At 40.1% G+C, this 23,833-nt stretch overlaps 1 protein-coding gene across 1 annotated transcript in view; it reads right to left on the bottom strand.

Moving 5' to 3' along the window:
• Window positions 1-2,772: 2,772 nt before the first annotated feature.
• Window positions 2,773-23,833, bottom strand: part of LOC308498560 (aldehyde oxidase 4-like) — a gene marked incomplete at its 5' end in the record, with an annotated part of 96,312 nt that continues 75,251 nt past the window's right edge. The window contains 9 exon segments of the mRNA XM_081050782.1: window positions 2,773-3,334; window positions 5,462-5,629; window positions 7,463-7,648; window positions 16,290-16,355; window positions 16,537-16,651; window positions 17,106-17,158; window positions 18,037-18,111; window positions 20,561-20,689; window positions 21,845-21,940. Coding sequence (XP_080906908.1) covers window positions 3,281-3,334; window positions 5,462-5,629; window positions 7,463-7,648; window positions 16,290-16,355; window positions 16,537-16,651; window positions 17,106-17,158; window positions 18,037-18,111; window positions 20,561-20,689; window positions 21,845-21,940 — 942 coding nt within the window. The 3' untranslated portion in view covers window positions 2,773-3,280.

Raw genomic sequence — 23,833 nt, 5'->3', positions numbered from 1 at the left:
TGCTCCTCTGTGGGGAACTTCCGTGGCTGAGATGTCCCTCCGAATTCTCAACTGCCACGTGGAGGTGTGGGGCTGACCTGTTCCGCATCTCTGCCTGTCCTACCAGTCTCAACATGGCTTCTTCTTTATATCCTTTGTTATAAAACTTCTGTTCATGTAGACTTCAGATGGTTCTCCAGGTTGATTATTCTTTAATTTAGCTGTAATTTTAATGTGGTCACTGGAGAAGGCAACCACAGTGTTTATCTATTCCTCCATCGTGGATTCTTCCTTGATCAGCTTCCAACTTTCTTTACAATTGTAATACCTAGGTCCCATCTTCATGCACCTATGGAGATGAGTGTTTACAAACATGTGCATGTAATTGGGTGTGTATGTGATTGTTTCACATGTGTTAAATAGTTGCTGAATAAATACATAACAGGGTCATGAGAGGAGAAGTTGGAGATGATGCTGTGAATTAGGGCCTTCAAGTCAGATTTTTGATTATGCCACCTTTGCAAAAAATACCCCCAACAGCTCTCTGAGGTTTAGAACATAACGACTAAATTCCTGGCCCAGTGTGCAAAGCCCTCCACAATCTGTCCCTGCTTCTGGCCTCAGACTCTCTTGTTCTTCAAAAACAATCTTCTGCTCCAATCAAACTACTCTCCTCATCATAATTCTTCTGCTTAAACCTTCCAACGGCTACCTTCACAGTTAGCAAAACCTGATATGCTTTCCATGGAGGCCTCACGGGATTGGCCCCACCCATCTCTCTGAGCACATCTTCAACCACTTTCTCCCTTGTTTGTAATCTCTGCCACATTGGCCCTTTCCCTGCTTGTTGAAAGTGCTGAATTCTTTTCTGTCCCAAGGCATTGGTGTATGTTATGCAGTCTGCCTCAACTTCTCTTTTCTCAGACATTGGCATGGCTGATGCCTTCTTCTTATTTGAGTCTGAGATCTTTTCTGAACACCCAGTCTGAAGTAGCACCTTCTTCATTCTGTCTGTACCACCCCATTTCATTCCATCTATAGCACTCATGTTTACCTGACATGGATTCTTGTTCACCTTTTTAGTTGCTTTGTACATTGGAATGTAAGTTCCATGATGTCAGGGACATTACTTTCAATTCAGCACTATATCCCTGGGCCTAGAAAGTTGCCTACCCTAAAGTAAATCTCCCATAAGTATTTGTTGAATGACTGAAGAAGGTTCTTCTATGTCTGCAATGTTAACAACCCTGTTCCTGTCCCACTGTTATTGCCCTCCCTCCCTCTTTATCTAACACCAAAAAGCAGCATCAAACCTCCCTTCTCTCCTTTCTCTTAATTCCAAAAGCACCAGTAGATCCAGCCAATTGCTTCTTTACTTTTCATTTAACAAACCAGGAACCAGGAAACTAGTCTCTTATCTGCCACTAATGGTTGGCTGTCCTTTCAGTGTTTGTGTCTAATTTTCTAATTAGGTAATAAGCTCCTGGAGGTTAGAATAGCTAGTTGTATCCCTCTCAATGCTCAGCATGAATGACAAGTTGTTCTTTGCAGGGGTTAATAAATGCTTGACTGATTACCTAAAATACTTTAAATGAACATTAGTGATTCATTCACCCAGTAGATATCGAACATCTATCTCGCACCAGGCATTATGCAAAGTGGTAGAGGCACAGTGGAAAACAAGATCTACAACTTTCTTACTCCAAGGAGTTTATGGTTAATAAGAGAGACAATTAACATGTGATTAAATATTTACCATTGTGAGAAGCATAGAACAGGGGGATTAGCTTTATTTTGTGGAGAGGGATCAGGGAAGGCCCTAAGGGACATCTAGGCCTGAAAGACAAGCAGGAGTTAATTCAATGAGGATTGGTAATAGAGGGGGGCCGGCTGGGGAAGGAGAGACAGGACAGAGGCTGTTCTTATGGCTGCTTCCACGTAGGGAAAAACTGACACAGGGATTGCTTTTAGGGGTCCACAGTTGGTTCACCACTTTACTTTGTCCCTTGGAAAAAGGAAACCAGTGAACACAAAGAGCACAAGATTCCCATTTAGGGGAGCAGGAACACTGCCAATGAAAAACATGGATCATTGTGTTTCAAAATGCTTGGGATAAATCCTTCAGCGTTGATGTAAAATACGAGCATTTAATGTATAAGAACAGCTTTAGAATACTATGATTAGATTATGGTATTAGGGTTGGAAGATATAAAAGGACTTCGGTGAATGCCAACTATAATTTTTTATATATGTAATGTGATGGTTCAGTGTGAGGTCGGAGGGATAGTGGATGGGGGGAGGGGGGTTCACAGTGTGAGGGATTTAAATGATGAACGTCTAAGTATTACCTTGTCTTGTACACCTGAAACTAATAAATAAAAAAAAAAAAAAAAAAGAGCCATAAAAAATAAATAAATAAATAAATAAAAGGACTTCGGATTAAGGGAACAAAATATGTTAATTTCTGGGAAACTGAAAACTGACCTTGGATATTTTCAAACTTGTTTCAGCCAGGGAACCTTTTGTTTGAATGAAATCTTATGAAGTGTGAACAAATTAAACACAAAGGTTACTGCTTGGCTGAGTGGGCTGGGGGTGAGGCCTGCAGTTCTTTGGTTTTCTCTTCCTTCAGAAACCTCCCAGGTGCTGGGAGCTCAATCTAAAAATCATTCACTGCAGAGTGAACACGGGCTTGACCAAAGTAGGATGCTTTCTCTGCCAAGTGTTTCTCTCAGATCTCATCCAAGACAATGGGAAAAGCAGCCACTGCTTCTTTTCTTTTCTTTTCTTTTTGAAAGGAAAAAGGAAGACTAAATTTATTCACTTGTAAATGGATTGTTCTGGTGGGTGAGAGAAACTCAAATCTATTGACTCAGGTGCTTGTATGTTTGTTATGAAAAGGTGTTATGAGTTACATCAAAGAATCATGTTACTCAATGACAGAATTAACATTGGAAATGATTCTGCCCTTCCCCATAACTTAAACAAATCTATTTCTGGGGAAAAAAATGTAATGAATCCTGTTTGCTGACGTAAATGGAAAAATACTGGCCACTACTTCTGTGTCCCTGGTGTGTTGCCATGTGTTGTGAGCTCTTCAAAAATAATTTTGACCCTTTATTATACATTTTGGTGAAACTTTGCATCCTAAAACATAATCATGCAGTGACCTAAACTCCAGAGAATAATTAAAACATGCAAAAATTACCCTTGACAATTGGGAGCCAACTTGTATTTTGCTCTGGTTTGAAAATGTTAAGGTCAATCATGAACTCTTTCATTTTCTAAGGAAAATATAGGATTAAGACACACGGATGGACCAAGGTGTAAATGTTGAAGGATCATCTCTGGGTATCTGAAAAAGATCAAGAGAAGGAAGATAGTTACTAATGACACATTGTTATGGTGAACAAAGAAAACAGAAACAGACTCACAGATACAGAGAACCAACTGATGGTTGCCAGATGGGAGGGGTGTTGGGAGGATGGGTGAAAAAGGGGAAGGGATTATAAAGTACAACATAGTCATGGGGTGTAAAGTACAGTATAGGGAATATAGTGAATAATATTGTAATAACTATGTATGGTATCAGGTGGGTACTAGATTTATTGGGGAGAATACTTTGTAATTTATATAAATGTCTAACCACTATGTTATACACCTAAAACTAATATAATATTGAATGTCAGCTGTAATTGAAAAAATGAAAAAACAAAACAAAAAACTTAATAAACAGGTCAAGGAAGAAAATCTGTTTAATCATCGCAATAAAATAAAAGTTTCTGTTAAAAAACAAAAGGGGTCTGAATCATGCTGGTGTGCCCATGTAGCCTTTGGACTCTATCCCTTTCTCCTGCCTGGAGCACAGTCGTGACATCAGTGGTAAGGCCAGCATCTTGTAAGCCTGAGATTGAAAGCCACAATCTGAGGAGAGTGGAAGAGGAACAGGGAAGCCACCTACATTCCAGATGGCATTATTGGACTGCCCTGGGCTCCAGAACTTCCTTTTGTTTCTGAGAAATAAATTTCTTTCTTGTTTTTTTAAAAATTGCTGTTATATGAAAAAATTATACTTAAGAAATATTGTATTTTTAAAAAGAACAAGTCAATGTCCACTTTATCCTTATCAAAATCATAATTTTCATGTTTCTGTCCTTGAGTCATAAATCTCCTTATTCTCATAAACATTTTTTGGATCGATTTATTGCCCCTATTATAATTATTATTACTATCATTTTATTAGTTTCAGGTGTACAAAGCAATGTAATAGTTAGACATTTAAACCCCTCATAAAGTGATAACCCACCCGCAAGCTACTACTTCTCTGACAGCGTATATAACTGTTCCAATGCCATTGACTATCTTCCCTATGCTCTACTCCACATCCTGTGACTATATATACCTGTGTATTTATAGTCGACGTTCAATGTTATTCTACTTCAGCGTCAGGTGTATTGCACAGTGGTCAGGCACCTACACAGTCTGTGACGTGATCCCCCTGATAAGTCCAGTGCCCATCTGGCACCTTTCCTGATCTTTACAACAGTGTTGATCATATTCCCCCTACTGTATTAACTATCAATTTGTATTCCTTAATACCTTCACCTTTTTCACCCTGTCCCCAACCCCATTCCCATCTATCACCCCAATAGATCTAGTACCCATCTGGCACCATACCTAGTTATTACAATATTGTTGACTATATTCCTTATGCTCTACCCTACATCCCCATGACTACTGTATAACACCCAATTTGTTCTTCTTAGTCTCTTCCCTTTTCACCATCCTTAATTCCCCTCCCGTCTTAAAGAAGTCCCTCTAAGAGTCCTTGTAATACTGCTTTGGTGGTGATGAACTTCTCATGAACTTCTTATGTTTGGAATAAGATGCATCTTATTAGGAGGCCCTGTAATTTCAAAGGCATAAAGTACAATTTAATTTTATGCCAGAAACTCATTTAGGGCTGCAGTAAGCAGCGGAATACAGGAATAGTCTCTGATGATAGTTCCAGATATATTTTTAGCAGCTGGAAAATGGAACTATATTCTATTAATGAGACTTGATAGTTTCATTTAAGTTATTTTTATTAATTTGCTTAACAGATACTTTCCAAATAATTGACAGGATCAGATATCTATTTAATATAATTTGGCTATTGGGGTAATTAAAATATCACATCAACTGCATTTCAACCAAATGTTTAAAGAAATAACCTACCACTTCCATTTGCTATTAACACTGACTGAATTGGGTGTGTTTTTCTTTGGGGTCAGAAACAATTAAACCATCATTTAGAGAGGTTCGCTCACTTTGCGGTTGCTTTGAAGCATATAGGTAGAAGTAAGTGGTGGGAAAATGAGAATTTTCATTGGAAGAGATGAACCTGCCCTGTAAAGTTTGTCGTGGTTACCAAATTTATGCCAAGAACCTGAAAGTTCATGTACAGGAGATTACAACAGGAGCCTCTCCTCACGACCCTTACCATCTCCGTAAACTGATCCATACAATTCATTCTAATCAACTCAGGAGTTGCTGGGCTATTCAGGGTGAAGGTCGTGGTCAATCCTCTTTCTCTTCGGGCAGCAGTCACTGCATCTTTTATGGCAAAAAATACGGAGGATCCCAAGAACACTCCAGCCTCACCCAGTCCCTGAGAAGGAGTGCAAAAGGACATCAGAAATGCATGAGTCTTTTAGGACTAATTTGTGTTCACACACACATGCACACACACACACAGACACACACACACACACACACTCACTCACCTCTTCTGGCTATATTACCCTCAGAGTGGATTGTGTCTGATTTGCCAGAATTGATTCCCCTCATGCCGATTTGTGTGTGGGGTCCTCCTCAGAGTAGCTCATGAAAATGCCCCAGGACATCAGGGCAACTAAAAACTCTTGTTCCTCCAGGTCAAGAAGACCAAAGCCCTTGGTGTCCTGTAGGGTACTCCAACTTTGGTTTCAGATCATTTGTGTTTAACGCAAGACCACAATCTTTGTAGCTGAGCTTGAAAGACAGTGAGATGGTTGCCTCTGGACTGCTGATATTTCATATGTGCTCACTTCCCTGGTGTGGGTTGGATGTTTTTGAATTAACAGTGTGGGGGCATTGTATTCTGAATAATTCTTGTACTAATTTTTCTTCTTTCTTCAAAGTCATCTGGTCTGTGGTCTATGTCCAGGGCTTTAGAAGAGAGATAGGACAAAGTTCCCTAAGTAAATAAAGACTATCTCATGCTGTGGTTTTCACTCTGAAGCAGATGTGGAAGGACAGAGGGATCTGGTGAAAGAAGTGGTTTCCTCTGAGGTGAAAAAGAAGGGAGGTCCTGTGCTCTATTTGGAGCAGAACCAGCATAGAGATGGCTAGACCTCAAGAGGCAGGGTCTGTCAGGACAGTCGTTAGAGATGTCCCTGGCCAAAGCCTGGTGCACAAGTGGAGACAGAGGCCTTTCATACAGGAAGTCTGACCTTCCTGCCAACTTTGACCTACTCCTGAGAAAGATGGACAATTCCTTGAAAGCCTGAGGTTAAAGATGCCATCTGTACGGCCAGATATGGGCTCAGAATAGCACTTACTTGGGAGAAGTTGTGTTTTTGTATATTTGTATTAGAAAACCTTTCCCTTAAGTCTATATGGGCCAGTGAGACCCCCCTGGCTACAGGGACATGGGTCACCACCTTTTGTGTCCATTAAAACCTCAGAGAAAATCAATGGTCAGGGAGAAACTTGTTTGAAAGCCCATGCTGAGTTGGGAAGGGTGTGAGAAAGGAAGAATCGAATCTGGAGGACATGTGGAAAGGGTGCACAAAAGAAGACTCTGGGCTGGTGAAATTTGCCTAAAACTTCAGTTTTATCCCATGGTGGCACTTAGCCTAATGAATAAAGATGTTTGACTCCTCCTTTACCCATCTTATTTGATTTAAATTTGTTTCATGATCTCTCTCAAGAGTGAAGATTCTATTTGGGTTTCTGAAAGTCAGTGAGCACCACTTTGTCATGAGTTTGTTTTCCTTTTCCCATCTCCCTTTGGGATCTGCAATTCCAAGGAGGAAGCAAATTCCGGAGACTGTTTCATTACTTCTTGAAGGAGTATGGGCTCAACTAAGCACCCCTCCAATTCATGTGCTGAAGTCCTAACCCCTAGTACCCAAGTATATGACCATATCTGGAGACAAGGTCTTTAGAGAGACAATGAAGTTAAAATAACGTATTTGGGGTTGCTTATAAGAAAAGGAAATTAAGACACAGAGAGAGTGACATCAGACATGTGCACAAACAGAAAGATACTTATGTGAGGACACAGTGGGAAGGTGGCTATCAGCAAGCTAAAGGGAGGCCTCAGAAGAAATCAAACCTTCATCTTGGACTTTCAGCCTCCAGAACTGTGAGAAAATATACCTCTGTTTTTTAATTCATCCAGTCAAATATTTTGCTATGGCAGCCCTAGCAAACGAATAGAGAGATCTCAAGTTCTTACCTTGGATGAGTAGATGGCTATGGGATTTTGGGAACGCACAAAAGTGACATAGAATTCTTCTGGTATTTCAGCAACAGCGGGGATTTTGTAGTCATTTGTACCCCGAGAATAAAGCACACCTTCTGGGGAATATTTCAGTTCTTCTGTGGTATATAATCCCATGCCTTGAATAAATCCTCCTTCAACCTACAGGCAAAATTTCCCAGTTTATAAGCATATGACATTGATTGGATAAATATTCCCATGGGACTGCACATGGAGCTCTGAACCATAGTAAGCCATTTTTGAAAGCACTATGACAGACTTTACAAAAGATCCTTCAGGATCTGGTGCCTGCCATCCTGCTTAACCTCGTCCTAGCTTTTCTTTCCCAGCTATCCTGCACTCCAGGGACTCGACACTTGTCAATTTCCAGGTAACCCTCCAAGCTCACCAGATTTCTTCAGACCTCCAAGTCTTTGTAAAGGCAGTTGCCCCTGACTCTCTTCACTGCTCCCCACCTCAGCTTGTCCACCTGGTAAATACCTATTCATTCTCCCAGTTCCAGCTGAAGCATAACTGCCTCTTTGGAGCCTTTGGAATCCTCCCACCATCACCTGGGTGGATTTAGAAACTGCTTCTTCCAGGCTCACTGCATTTGGACCCAATCCCCAATCAGCGTGGCACTCAGAGGGAATTTTCCTTGTTCCAGTCTCTCACTTTTGCTCTTGCTTCACTCTCTCTTGCTAACTTATAAGTATACTGAGTCCTGGCCTTCTTGTATCGTGTACTTAGTATGGTGACTGGTATAAATATTCTCAACAAACTTCTGTTGAATTAGGTGAAAAAGAAGCTAACATTAAAGGAACAGGAACTAGAATAAATGGAATCAAGACACTATTTATTATAATATTTGGATTTTTTACCTTCCTTTTATAAATTACCATGGAGAGTAGATCAGTGTTAAACAAGGTGGGTTAAAAGAAATATTTCTATTAAATTAAATATTTTTTATTAAAAGCCATGTTGAGTTTTAATTGCAAACTATTATGATCTTAGGGAAAAAGGCTTAAGGTCCTATTTAAAGGCAGTGTCTTCCTTGAGGTTAAACAAATTGAAGGAAAGTTACAGTTTCCATTTTATTGATTTGTAAACAAATTTGGGTGCTGCATTTGGATCTTTCCAAATGCTTCCCCCTAAAGGAAAAGACTGAAGTCCAAGAGCTCCAGTCTAACACACTTCTGGTTTTCTTTCCTTTTCCAATGGGACTAATGTAGTGTTTCCCTATCATGACATCTATATTTTTGCCTTTTCTTAAACAATAAAGAGATGGTAACAAGCTGGGAGGAGGGGATAAAAAGGGGAAAGACAGTTGGGGCCTGAGGCTAGCTTTGGTTCTCAAACTTTACAGACTTAAAATGAGTTTCAGGTGCAGATTAAATGTGCAGATTACAAGTCCCAGCTTAGCAAAGTTATGATGGAGAAGTCTGCACTTGGGCATAGGAATCCACATTTCCAATAAACACTATAGGTGCTTTTGTTGCAGAGTCTGAGGACCACATTTTAAGGAACACTAAGGGAACAGTTCAAGTTTTCCTCAGAAAGCCCAACGGCCAATCTAGGTAAACCAATCTCTTAGGATTTAGGAGGGCAGGGAGCTGTTGGTAGACGAAAGTACCACATGTCTGTCAGGTTTAATGCCAAGCTGCTCAACCTGTCCAACTACTCAGGTCTAGACTGTGGACCAGCTGCCTCAATTCACCTGGGAGCTGGTGGGCAGGTCTGGGGTGAGGTGATGCAGCTGGTCCGTTGGCCCCACTTTGAGTAACAAGGCTAGAAAAAAAAAAAGCAAAGCTACAGCAAAGCTACACCAACAGCTGGAAAGATTGTAACTTAAACTTTAAAAAGGTTGTGGGTGGGCTGTGGGATGGCTCAGTTGGTTAGAGCCCAAGCTCTGAAAAACAGTGTTGCCAGATTCATTCCCACATGGCCAGTGAGATGTGTCCTTCACAACTAGATTGAAGGACACGACTTTGAGCTGATGGGCCCTAGAGAAACACACCGTTCCCCAATATTCCCCAATTACAAAAAAAAAAAAACAAAAAAAAATGATTTCACTCTTTAAAAAAAAGTCTTTGGATGCATTAATTTCATTTGTCAGAGAATTAAATAGTCAAAAATTCAGCAAAGGGGAAAAATTGTGTTTAAGTATTTCTTTTACCCTTATATTTCTCTAATTTTTCAGTCTATTTAAATTCAATATTAAGTTGAATACTAGATTCAGTCATCAAAATGGCGGCGTGAGGTGAGCCTCTGTAAAGCTCCCCTGGAATTTACAACTAATCAAACAACAATAACTCCACAAAGGACCTCCTGCAGAGCAGACAGGCAAGACGAAGAGGCCCACTACTGAATTCACCTAAAGATGGGAGAATCGCGTGAGTGGGTAAGGAGTGAAGGGAGAAGTACGGAGATGGAGTCCTGTGGGCGCAGGACACAGACCTAGTGCTCCGAGCTAGCTGCATCCAGGAACTACCACGGCTGCGGGAGAGGGAACTCGGACTGCTAGGGCTCTGCTTATGGCCCACAGGGCGGAGGGACAGCATGTAACAAGGCTGAACCCAACGCTCATGGAAGAGACCTCTGAGAAAAGACTGAGGGAAGAAGGCTGAAAACAGTGGGTTAAGCCCTCCTTGCTGAGCAGAGAACTGAAGGCTTAGGCACTGAGACTAGCTGACCCCTCCCTACCCTCCCAGAGCTTGCCCCGCCCCCACCTGTCCGGTGCTAGAAGCAGAACAGTAGCAGTGTCACATGAAAAGAACAGAATATTTGCTGTTCTGAGAACTGTGGACTGCAGACACAGATTCCCAGCCCAACTAATTCCAGCAAAGGGGAGGGAGCTGTGGAAGCAGGTCTGGCTGTGGTGGTGGTCGCAGCTATTGCTCTGGGCTACCTTTCACTACTCACCCCGCCCCTGGCCCCACCTATCTGGGTGGATCCCTGCAGGAGTAAACAGAACTGCTGAAACATATAGGCTCTGAATCTGGTACAGGAAGAGCTTTGGAACTTCAGAAGCTCTCCGCATACCCACATGGACACTGTGCCCTGTGACCCAGGCGAACTATTAACAGAGGAGAAACCGGTCTCCAGGGAATCACACCCATTGTGTGAGAAGCTGCAATAGTGCAGAGAAAACATTTCACACTACCGTGTGAAAGAGGAAAAAAAAAGGCTGCAGTCAGAGAGAAAATAAAACATTCTACCAACATGTACTGGAAAACAAAAGAAAGACCTCTTCCTATCAACCTGTTGCAGAAGCCACTCCTGTAGATGTCTAGAAAGAGAAATAATAAATCAGTAATTGCCATGAATAACCAAGGCAATAAGACAGCTCAGAAAGAAAGTGAAAAGTCTCCAGAAAAGGAACTTAAAGATATGGAAATATGTGATGTAAATGACAGAGAGTTCAAGATTGCAGTTCTGAAAAACTCAACGAGATGCAAGAAAACACAGAAAGGCAGTTTAATGAACTCAGAAACACAATCAAAGAACAACATGAGAATTTTACGAAAGAGATTGAAATTTTGAAAAAGAACCATATGGAATTTCTGGAGATTAAGAACTAAATAGAATAAATTAAGAATGAAATAACCAGCATAGGTAGTAGAGTTGAACAGATGGAGCAAAGAATCAGAGACATCAAAGATAGAAACCTGGAAATTACACAGATGGAAGAAGAAAGAGACTTGAGACTTAAAAGAAATGAAAGAACTCTACAAGAACTTTCTGACTCCATCAGAAAGAGCAATATAAGAATAATGGGCATACCAGAAGGAGAAGAAAGAGAGAAGGGAACAAAAAATATATTCAAACAAATTATTGATGAGAACTTCCCAAACTTGTGGACAGAACTGGATCCTCAAATCCAAGAAGCAAATAGAACACCTAACTACCTCAATCCCAACAGGCCTTCTCCAAGGCACATTGTGTTGAAGCTGTCTAAAATCATGGACAAAGAAAGAATCCTTAAGGAGGAATAAAGACCTTTTCAGACATACAGAAGCTGAGGGAATTTTCTAATACATGTCCTGCACTATAAGAAATACTAAAGGAGGCTATTCGACCACCATCAACAGGGACAATTTGTGGCAACCGAAACATGATAAGGGGGAGAGTAAAGGCCTGAACCGGAATATGGGAATGGAGAAAGTAAGCATGCTGAAGAAAATGGAATACTCTAAGTATCAAACTTTCTTTTACATAAACTTAAGGGTAACCACTCACGAAAAAATCCAGAACTGAAATATATACTGTAATAAAAGAAGAAACTTAGGGAAACATCATAGAATACCACCACACAGAAATAGTAGACAACAAGAAAAAGGCAAAGAAACAATGGAGACACGGCCTTACCAGAAAACTAAAGACAGAATGATAGGAAACCTTCACATATCAATAATCAACCTAAATGTAAATGGACTGAACTCACCAATAAAAAGGCACAGAGTAGCAGATTGGATCAAAAAACTAAACCCAACCATATGCTGTCTCCAAGAGACACATCTCAGCTATAAGGACAAGCATAGACTCAAAGTGAAAGGGTGGAAATTGACACACCAAGCAAATGGTACCCAGAGAAAATCAGGTGTAGCCATAATGATATCAGATGAAACAGACTTCAGGGTGAAAAAGGTAACAAGAGACAAAGATGGACATTTCATAATGGTAAAGGGGACTATACAACAAGAAGACATAACAGTCATCAATATTTATGCCCCCAATCAGACAGCACCGAAATATACCAAGCAACTACTAACAGAACTAAAGGGAGAAATTGACCAAAACACAATTATACTAGGGGACTTAAATACATCATAGACAGCTATGGATAGATCATCCAAACAGAAAATAAATAACGAAATAGCAGCCCTAAATGACACATTAGGTGAAATGGACATAATTGACATATATAGAGCACTTCATCCTAAAACATCAGACTATACATTCTTTTTGAGTGTACATGGAACATTCTCAAGGATAGACCATGTATTGGGACATAAAATCAGCCTCAGCAAATTTCAGAAGATTGAAATCATACCAAGCATATTCCCTGGTAACAGGGCTTTGAAATTGGATATCAACTGCAAAAAGAAAGCAGGAAAGAACACAAATACATGGAGATTAAACAACATACTTTTAAAGAAAGACTGGGTCAAAGAAGAAATTAGAGGAGAGATGAAAAGATACATAGAAACAAATGACAATGAAAATACATTCTACCAAAATTTTGGGATGCAGTGAAAGCAGTTTTAAGAGGGAAATTTATATCATTACAGGCCTATCTCTAGAAACAAGAAAAAATCCCAAGTAAATAACCTCATGTTACACCTGAAAGAACTAGAAAAAGAAGAACAAGTGAAACCCAAGGTCAGCAGAAGAAAGGAAATAACAAAAATCAGAGCAGAACTAAATGAAATAGAGAACAAAAAGACAATAGAAAAAATTAATGTGACAAAGAGGTGGTTCTTTGAAAAGATTAACAAAATTGAGAAACCCTTGGCTAGACTCACTAAGATAAGAAGAGAGAAGACACTAATTAACAAAATCAGAAATGAAAAAGGGGAAGTTATCATGGACACCACAGAAATACAAAGGATGATCCAAGAATACTATGAAGGACTACATGCCACCAAATTCGATAACCAAGAAGAAATGGACAAGATCTTAGAAACATATAGCCTTCTAAGTCTGAACCATGAAGAACTGGAAAATCTAAACAGACCGATCACCAGAAAAGAAATGAATCAGTCATCCAAAACCATCCCAAAAGCAAAAGTCCAGGACCAGATGGCTTCACTAGTGAATTCTACCAAACCTTCAAAGAGGATCTAATACCAATCCTGCTCAAACTCTTCCAAAAAATTGAAGAAGAGACAGTACTCCCTAAGTCATTTTATGTGGCCAACATTATCCTGATACCAAAACCTGGTAAGGACTGCACAAAAAAAGAAAACTACAGATGAATATCTTTGAAGAATACTGATGCAAAAATCCTAAACAAAATTCTAGCAAATCAAATACAACAATGCAATAAAAAGATTATTCACCACGACTAAGTGGGGTTCATCCCCGGGACACAAGGATAGTTCAACATCCGCAAATCCATCAATGTGATACATCACATAAACAAAATAAAGGACAAAAATAATATGATTATATCAGTTGATACAGAAAAAGCATTTGACAAGATACAACATCTATTTATGATTAAAACACTTAATAAAATAAGTATAGAAGGAAAACACCTTAACATAATAAAGGCCATCTATGACAAGCCCTCAGCTAATCTCATAATTAATGGTGAAAAACTGAAGCCCTTTGCTCTACGTTCAGGAACACGACAGGGCTGTCCCCTATCACCTCTGCTTTTCAACATAGTGTTGGAAGTCCTTGCCAGAGCCATCAGGCAAGAGAAAGAAATAAAAGTCATCCAAATTGGGAATGAAGAAGTTAAAATATCACTCTTTGCAGATGACAATATGGTATATATAGAAAACCCTAAAGACTCCACCAAAAAGCTATTAGAAATAATCAAAGAATACAGTAAAGTTGCTGGCTAAAAAATCAACGTACAAAAGTCCATTGCATTCCTATATACTAACAATGAAATCTCAGAAAAAGAAATACAAAAAACAATTCCCTTTGCAATTGCAGCAAAAAGAATAAAATACCTAGGGATAAACTTAACCAAGGATGTGAAGGACTTATACGCTGAAAACTATAAGACATTTTGGAAAGTAATTGAAGAAAACACAAAGAAATGGAAAGACATTTCTTGCCCATGGATTGGAAGAATCAACATAGTTAAAATGGCCATACTACCCAAAGCAATATACAGATTTAATGCAATCCCCATCAAAATCCCAATGGCATTTTGTAAGGAAATAGAACAAAACATCATCAGATTTGTTTGGAACCACAAAACACCCCGAATAGCCAAAGCAATCTTAAAAAAAAAAAAAAAGAACTATACTGGAGGTATCACACTGCCTGACTTTAGCTTGTACTAGAGGGCTACAATAATCAAAACAGCATGGTATTGGCAGAAAAACAGAGACACAGACTAATGGAATAGAATGAGAACCCAGAAATAAAACCACACAAATATGGAAAGATAATTTTTGACAAAGAAGCTAAAAACATACAATGGAGGAAAGACAGCCTCTTCAATAAATGGTGCTGGGAGAATTGGATAGCCACGTGCAAAAGCATGAAACTGTACTGTTATCTGTCACCATGTACCAAAATTAATTCAAAACAGATCAAAGACTTAAGCATAAGATGTGACACAATAAACTGCATAGAAGAAAACATAGGTACTAAACTTATGGACCTTGGGTTCAAAGAGCATTTTATGAATTTGACTCCAAAGGCAATGGAAGTAAAAGCTAAAATAAACGCATGGGACTATATGAAACTTAAAAGCTTCTGCACAGCAAAAGAAACCATCGACAAAATAAAGAGGCAACCAACTGAATGGGAGAAAATTTTTGCAAATATTGCCTCTGATAAGTGGCTAATATCCAAAATATACAAGGAACTCATGAAGCTCAACAACAAAAAAACAAACAACCCAATTGAAAAATGGGCAGACGACCTGAAGAGACATTTCTCCAAAGAGGACATACAAATGGCAAATAGACATATGAAAAAATGCTCAACATCGCTAATCATCAGCGAAATGCAAATAAAATCCACAATGAGATATCACCTTACCCCAGTCAGAATGGCTATCATCAACAAGATAAATGTTGGAGAGGCTGTGGAGAAAAAGGAACCCTCATCCACTGTTGGTGGGAATGCAGACTGGTGCAGCCACTATGGAAGGCAGTGTGGAGGTTCCTCAAAAAATTACGAATAGAATTACCATATGACTCAGCAATCCCTCTCCTGGGTATCTACCCAAAGAATCTGAAAACATTTATTCATAAAGACACATGTGCTCCAATTTTCATTGCAGCTTTGTTTACGGTGGCCAAGACATGGAAACAACCAAAATGTCCTTCGATAGATGAATGGATAAAGAAGTTGTGGTATATATACACAATGGAATACTATTCAGCAGTAAGAAAAGATGATATAGGAACATTTGTGACAACATGGATGGGTCTTTAGAGTATAATGCTAAACGAAATAAGTCAGACAGAAAAAGCAGAGAACCGTATGATTTCACTGATATGTGGTATATAAACCCAAAACAACAAAAGAACAAGACAAACAAATGAGAAACAAAAACTCATAGACACAGACAATAGTTTAGTGGTTACCAGAGGGTAAGGGGTGGTTGCGGGGTGGTAGATGAGGGTAAGGGGGACCAAATATATGGTGATAGAAGGAGAACTGACTCTGGGTGGTGAACACACAATGTGATTTATAGATGATGTAATACAGAATTGTACACCTGAAATCTATGTAACTCTACTAACAAATGTCACTGCAATAAATTGAAAAATAGCAGAAAAATTTTTTTAATACTAATGTAATTTTATTATGTATTTATATAATATTACCTAATTATAAACGTTAATTAATTTTACATTAATTAAGTAGAAGGCATGGAGAATTATAAAGCAGGATCACTCACACATATACCTGCCACGCAAAGACAACCATTGTTTGCTTTCTCTTGAATTTTCTGTCAATTTTTAACCAATTTTTTTTGTGTGTAATATAACACACATTGCAGAATACTTGCAGCAGGTATAAATGCAATTTGGAGAACTCTGGGAAATAATATTCTCAATGGAATTGACTGAAAGTCCCTTTTGGGTGGTCGGGTATCACGCACCTGCCCAATGTCCACGGCTGGATTTATGCTGAAAGCAGCATCTATGAAGATGTCAGTCCTAAGGAGCTGTGCCAAGAGAAAATATAGCAGGGAAAATGTTAATATTATTGATTTAAAATAGATCTTTACTCCCTGTCCCTGGTTCTTCCACCAGCAGGATCAGGGCGGGTATTGTTTCCAGCATAGAAAACTCATCCATGCTCATGTTCACACTATGAAGATGGAGAACACCAGTGTCGCTCTTTACCTTGTGAGCCCCAGTCAGACAGTCGACTTCAACCTCAGAACAGGAAACTCCGTAAGTAAAATACGGAATAGCATGACCTTCCTCCTTCTCCCAGTCCATATTTGTCTGGTAGCCTCTGAGAAGAGAAATCAGGAGGGAAAGTAAAGGCACTTCCCCACCAGTGGTCTGATCACCTGTGGTGCTCTGGGTCCTGGGGATGAACAGAGCTCCTACCCCTGGCTGAAGGCCTGTCTCCCCTTCTGTGAGGGGGACTGTGGTGATCAGAGAGGCAAGAGTACCACTGTGGACATGGGGAGAAGGTCCACTAGTGTCTGAGCCCTACTCTCCAGCATACAGTTACTGGGATGGGTCAGATGTGTGTCCCTCCTGGTTGGTAAACAGCTGTGGCCCCAAGGAGTCCCTGGCCCCCCCACCCCCGGATCTCCGTCCCCACCCCCAGGACCCATGACTGAAGGTTTAACACAGGGCACAGCAGCGCTCCAGTGCGCTCCATGCATCCGTTCAGATTGATGAGCGCACACCATCTCTGCCCAAGTATGATTCTAAACCAAGGTGAAAACGTCCTTTACTTGAAATATCCAGTGGCTGACAGGCTGATGGATTCTTGGAAGGCTTTTGCAATCTGGAAGGCATGATTGGTTACAAAGAAATATAAGTTTAGGAAAAGTAATGAAAAATTTCACGCTGAGCTTGCCTCCTCTTGTTTGCTCATTGCAGCCACATTCATCTCGAGCACAATACACCTTGTAAAAGCCATAGGTCATGCTTTTCAAGGGAGGTGCTTAAAGGCAGCTGCTAGCTGTGCTCTGGGACCCTCTAGTTTTTGGAGTTGCACCGTGTAAACGTTATTATTTTTTCACCCTTTTTGCTTTTTAAATTAGGGAGGGGGCTAGGCCATATTCATGTACTTATGTGCATAGGCACGTACACAGGAAGGTGTATATGTATATACATATACACACACATATGAATACATACGTATGTGTGTGCATATATGTGTGTGCATTTTTAACCTGCTTTTTCCCAAAGAATTCGATTGGCTGTCTCAGTATATATAGTGTGTCAGCTTTCCAGCTGGAGCAAACTGGGTAGGGCTGGGAATAATAATACTAGTGATGATTGGAATAATTATTAAAAACAGAGTAATCTTTTGCTATTAGGACTGCTATTATCTCCATTGCTCTGGTGACCAAGGCTCTGACACACAGAGGAGGAACTCATCCCACAGGAACTTGTGACAGAACTGGGGCAGCAACGCCAGTATGTTTTTACTTTCGAGCCAATGCTGTTACCAGGCTCTGTGAGAAATTGGGCTGTGAGATAAAGGCAAGTGTCAATGAACACTGACATCGCTTTCACTCTTCTGGAAAAGCAGAAGTACATGTTAATAAATACTTCGTTTCCTGAATGGACACCACCAGCCAGCCCATGCACTTTGGGCATGTACCCAACAGGATGTACTTGCCTTTTCCTGGTGGGGATGATAAGGGGAACACTCACCCAGTCCTCCCATCTTCCCTGAGGGTTTTTCCTGATGATTGGTTGAAGACGGGCCATGAGAATTTGGCAGGCATTCTAAAAATAAATATTTCAAATGGCATAGGATATAAAAGCCACGGGGAATAGCAAAATGTTAAATAGTCAAAAATCAATTCAAATGTCAAATGTCAATCAATTCGATGTTCTGTTGAAGAATCTGCGTCCCAGTCTTCAAGGCAGAGTTTCTTAAACTTGAGTAATACATGGAACACCTTTGAAAGAAACAAGTATTCCTGTGGATCCTGCAGTGTTAAAATTATGTTTATTATAATGTGGTTTAAGTACCTGCTGACATAAATCTAGGCTGAGTCTTCTTAGAGTTATAGCTCTTTAACAGCGATAAAGCAAAAAAAAAATAAAGTGTGTAGACCAATCTATGTATCAATGAACACCAAAATAACAACATTAATCATCATTCATGTTTTCTGGAGCTAAACTGCTGCTTGGAATACGGACAATGTCTTGATCGCTGTGGCACACACACTTTGGAGTTCACCGTGCCTATTGCGTATAAGCTAATGGATCAATTTTCTCTGCACTCTTCTTATTTAAATTGCTATTAGAGTTTCATGTGCATTTATATCTTGCCATCATCTGCTCTTCAAGAAAACATCATTCACGTATAAAGTCTTGCCCTTGTTGCCTTGATACAAAATATACTTCTTGGTCCCAAATGTAGGCAAAGAGATTTCATGGCAGTACTCCACTTAAAAAACAGTCATGCTGATGATACAAAAAGTGCTTGTTTTAATTGAAATGAGAAATTCAATTAAATTTCCATTTCAATTATTGTTGTGAAATCTTGATCTCCTGAGATTATACCTGCCAACCCCTGGGTGTCTGTGGGCCCGAGCTTTCTTCCTCTCTGAATTCAAATACAAATCTGTTTGTATGTGTGCCCTGACTTATTTATCGCAGCCTTAGAATACTCCTCATGCCCTCTCTTCATATCTGTTCCTTCTGTTCTGTCATCCCCTTTTTGGGATATGGTCTCTGGCTTCTCATGCATTAGCGAGACCCCAGTGTTCATAAATCTATCTTTGCTGGTACAGTCAGTTTTCAATCACTGACCCCATTACAAATGGATGCCTTCCAAAAGAAGGCCACGTCCAAGGAAAACCCAAGTAGCACAGTTCCTGCCTGTCCAAATATCAGATTTTCTTCTCCTTATCGTGCCCTGACCACAATACTCCTGTGCACAGCTTTACACACAACAGTCTGACACTCTCCTGAGGTAAGTTTCCCTTTAAGAAAGTGAGGTATTGCAGAGAACATGTGTAATTCTTTTGTGACGTCCTGAACTGCTTTCTTTGTGTGGAGAATTCTCTCATTTACATTCCTTGTAGGGTCGCCTCCCCCTATTGAAGCTCCAAATGCCAGATATTAATTTGTCCAGTTTCCTTTGCATTATAGAAAATTTCAAAATACACAAAGGTAGAGAGGATAGTACAATTCCCCCTTAAACCCTTTACCCAGCTTTAACAATGAGCATTTACACCCAAACCTCATCCCCAGCTATCTCTTACCTCTTCCCCCACCTCACTCTCCTTTGCTCTTTCTGCTCCAGCTACCCTCACTTCCCTGCAGCTCCTTAAGCACAGGAAGCAAGCTCCCTCTGCTCCCAAGTACCTACATGGCTTCTTTCCTTGCTGCATTCAGGACCAGGCTCACGGATGACCAATCAGGGCCTGGCCTGGTTTCCCTGCTGCCTAAGAGGGCAGCTCCAATTCTTGCACTTTCTCTTTTCATAACTTCCTTTACTTTGATTCATAACACCTGTCACTATGTTTCGTTTTCTCTTTTCTTTCTTTCTTTCTTTCTTTCTTTCTTTCTTTCTTTCTTTCTTTCTTTCTTTCTTTCTTTCTTTCTTTCTTTCTTTCTTTCTTTCTTTCTTTCCTTCCTTCCTTCCTTCCTTCCTTCCTTCCTTCCTTCCTTCCTTCCTTCCTTTCTTCCTTCCTTCCTTCCTTCTTTCCTTCCTTCCTTCCTTCTTCTCTCTCTCTCATTATTTAATGATTTATGATTTATTATTTATTAATGAAATGTAGGCTAGGAAGCTGGGTGGGGAGAGGGGAGAAAGTACAGGGAGAGATGGAGAGAAGACTCTCCACCTGCTTTCTACTTGCAGGTCCAAGCAGGGAAGTAGCAGAGACACTGTACTTTGAAGTGCATTTTGGAATTTTGAACTGGACATTTCAATAATTGAAATGGATTATTTTCTGCAAATAAAAGTGATCAAGGGATTTTTAGTCATCTTAGAGTGATTAGAAAAATTATAGGTAGATTTTATGCAAGGGGAGGGCAGAAGAAGGCCACAGAGGGAGCTCCAAACATTTGGAGTCTCTGCTCTGCCAGTAATTAGCACAGTGACCTAGAACTAGCCACTTGACCTCTCCTGGCCTCAGTTTCATCTTCCATAAAAGAAGGGGCTGGACAAGGATCCTTCCAGCATTGTCCCTGGGTGACTGAGAAATGGAAGGAAAGTCACCTGCACGGCCTTTCCGTTGATGTCTGTCCCCACTGATGCCGCTGTGAGGAGAGCATTGGGGACTGTGATTGTGCTCGTTTCATACTGGTGTATATACGATGAGGGGATGTTCAGCTCTCGACTAGCCACCTGCCAGAAGCAGAAGAAAACCATTATTTATTTCACTGACTCTAAACCTCCCTTGCTCTCCAATCGAAAACTTTAAAATTCTTTTTTGAACTGAGTATCAAACTTGGCTATCTTATAGGAACAAGCATTTAAGATAGCATCTTGGGTCTTATATGTAGGTTATAAGTTTGAAGATTTTAAATGGCACCATAAAAGATACACTGCTTTCCACAGCTATGTTGCCAACTGAAGCATCTTCTTGTGCTTTCATAGAAGAATCTTCTTGCACTTGCACCAGTTTCATAGAAGCCACGTGACAGTATGGTCACTCTGAGACATCTAGTATAGTATGATATACATACAGGCAAGTTGGAAGTCCCTTCAAGCTAGAAGATACATACAGTCTTATTGTTTTGTCTTCATCTTCTTATGTGGTGTATAGACATTTAACATATTGTGTTTCCTTCGTGCGACATTTTGCACGCATAAGGGTATTGTTGTAAAGAAGCAAGATCTGTTCAAAGAAAGCCCTGTGGATTTTTGTGAGTTCCTAATTCCAAACACACTACTAAATAGTATTATTTCCTTAAAGAAAATGTCTTCTCTATATTTCTCATTGACAGAAAAGCTTTGCCCCCACCTACCCACATTTTTTTATTCAAATTCCATATTCAACAAATTCTTATTTAATATTAGAAGAGAAAATTTCCTACTGCAAACAATCTCTTGCTCTTTCAATGACTTCTGTGAATTAGCACACATAACAGCCAATCACGTGGAGTTCCTAAGGAGACTGAATTCTAAGAACATAATTTCTCATCCTATTGAATGCTTTCATTTCGAATGAAGATGTGAATTAATACCATAGTGCTTTGAGCAGTTGCCATAAAGCTGAAAAGTATTTTATCTTTGAAAATTTGAATCATATGTTTCAGAGGACCTATGGACTTGGTTCTTTAGTATGCAGAAAGTATACTACAACATATTTCCTCAATTTGAACACCCCACTTCCATCAGCCCCCTGCAGTCTTGTGTGTCTGATATCAAAGTGAGTCTTGTAATTGACCTGTGCATTTAGTGTGACAGTATTTCTCTTGCTCAACAAGAAAAAAGCTGTTAAACTGACTGTACAGGGGTATAGTCTTCCACCGTAGGGAAAATGGGTACTTATCTCACCTGTATCATTTTGGTGTAGAGGCCTTGTCCAAATTCACAGCCACCATGAGTCACCAAGACAGAACCATCAAGATAGATGTGGACTAGAGCGGCAGCCTGGTGGGGAATAATTATATTACCAGTTTGGAAACTGATGTGGCCAAATGTTGCTGTGAGTTTAGCTGAGGCTGCCAAGTGAATGGTCTGCTTCATTGGGCCAATCTCTCATTGTTTATATTGGAGAAGAACGCTATGGTTGGTGGCGATGGACAATCCCTTTCAAAATCCTCCAGACTTGAAAACCAGCACTGTAGGTAGGTGAATGGTGGCTCATCTCTACTCCCACCATCTCCTGCCCACCTGGAGGACTTGTGTGGTTGCCTTGGAAGCTGCCTCTCCAAAGCACCAACCTGTACGATATTTTATTAGTCTTTCCTCTCTGCATGTAAAGATTAATTTTAAAGTAAGTGGAACCTGGCAAAACTTTCACTGGATACTAGAAGAGCGGGGAGAAGTTCGGCTGTTTTAATAGTTTCCAAATACTTCTGACCTTTAGAATTATGGTGGGGGTGTGATATGGCCAAATTTTGGGAAATCCAATTCATCAGATGGTTGGAGGTGGAGCCCAGATGCCCATTTTTTGTTTTAAGCTCTCAGGTGTTTTGATGATTGGCCAAGTTTGTCATCCATCGATTTAATTCAAATTCTTCACTTTGCATGTGGGGGAATAGAAGCCTAGAGAGGAAAATGCTTGGCCAAACCCAGAGCCTAGTTCATGGTAAAGTCGGAATGGAACCCACAACACCTAACTTGAGCCCAGCATCTCCACACCCATGCTGTGCTGCCACCTTCAAACTAGCTGCTGTTGTCCCTCTGTGGGGTTGGCCATGTGGCTCCAGGAACCGGACCAAGGAGGGATGAAGGGGGGAGGCTGGGCTATGTCAGGGGGTTCTGCTCGTTCTTAGAATTTTTCTTTAGAGAAGTCCTCATCATATGCTCCCGTATGTTCCCCAGCCTCCTGCATCTACTCCCTTGGGACCTCTATCCCCATGTTGATACAAGGATATGCTAGTGTCCTTGCTACCACACGTTCAAAATATCAACTAATTTAGCTAAGCCAGTCTCCTGGTCTGAGACTGTAGGCTCAGGACCATCAAGTTCCCTGTAGGAACTTTTAAACTTTGTGCTTCCATCTCACGGCAATTTAACAAGAGTAATGGATGACCATGTATCAAAGGGTATTGCCACATGCTTTCAGAGCCCATGTTAGATTTTATGTTGATGATTGTATAAGCACCAAGTAGGACTACTTTAATTGATGGGGCATATTAGAGACAAAAGGTGGGACGGTGAGTCATCACACCCCACACAAACATTTAGCATAAAGACTTCAAAATGACTTGAAGTGCATCAGCAGCCAGAACCACCATCACTTTGTGAATATTTAGTTTTAGAAAAGCGACATCATCTACCACATTAAATTAACATTACTGTTTTGAATATTACTGGCACTTATAGTACTATTTTGTTCAATTTCCAAATTTGTTTGTATTTTATAAAGGCATAAGAGCTATGAGAAGCTTATTTTTGCTTTGCGGTTATACATGGTTAAATAACATTAAATTAAATAATTTAAGCAACCACTTAGAGTTCACAAAAAAAATTTTTTTCCCCTTCTAAGGGAGTCTGTTTGTTATTCTTGTTTCAGGAGTACTCCCTGGGGGAAGACTGAACATCTGTTCCAAGTGTGCAGTGCTCGTGGCCTTCCCCCCCTCCTTCTCATTTTGCTTGCTACCTTGTCAGTGGACTCTGAGGAAGCTTGTGGCAGAATGTAATTTTGATAAGAGACAGCTTGGGCATCCCTCATCCACACCGTGAGGAGGTCTATATTTTTTCCTTGGCAAAGATTTCTTTTTGGGGACATTTCAGAGATTGATGGAAATAGAAGCAATAATAATAATAATAATAATAATAATAATCATAAAATAAAAGGCAGAATCAGTAACAGAA

Source organism: Rhinolophus hipposideros (genome assembly GCF_964194185.1).
Source record: "Rhinolophus hipposideros genome assembly, chromosome: 6".
Taxonomy (NCBI): domain Eukaryota; kingdom Metazoa; phylum Chordata; class Mammalia; order Chiroptera; family Rhinolophidae; genus Rhinolophus; species Rhinolophus hipposideros.
Note: the sequence above shows the minus strand (reverse complement) of the source record. Positions and strands in the feature narration are given on the sequence as shown.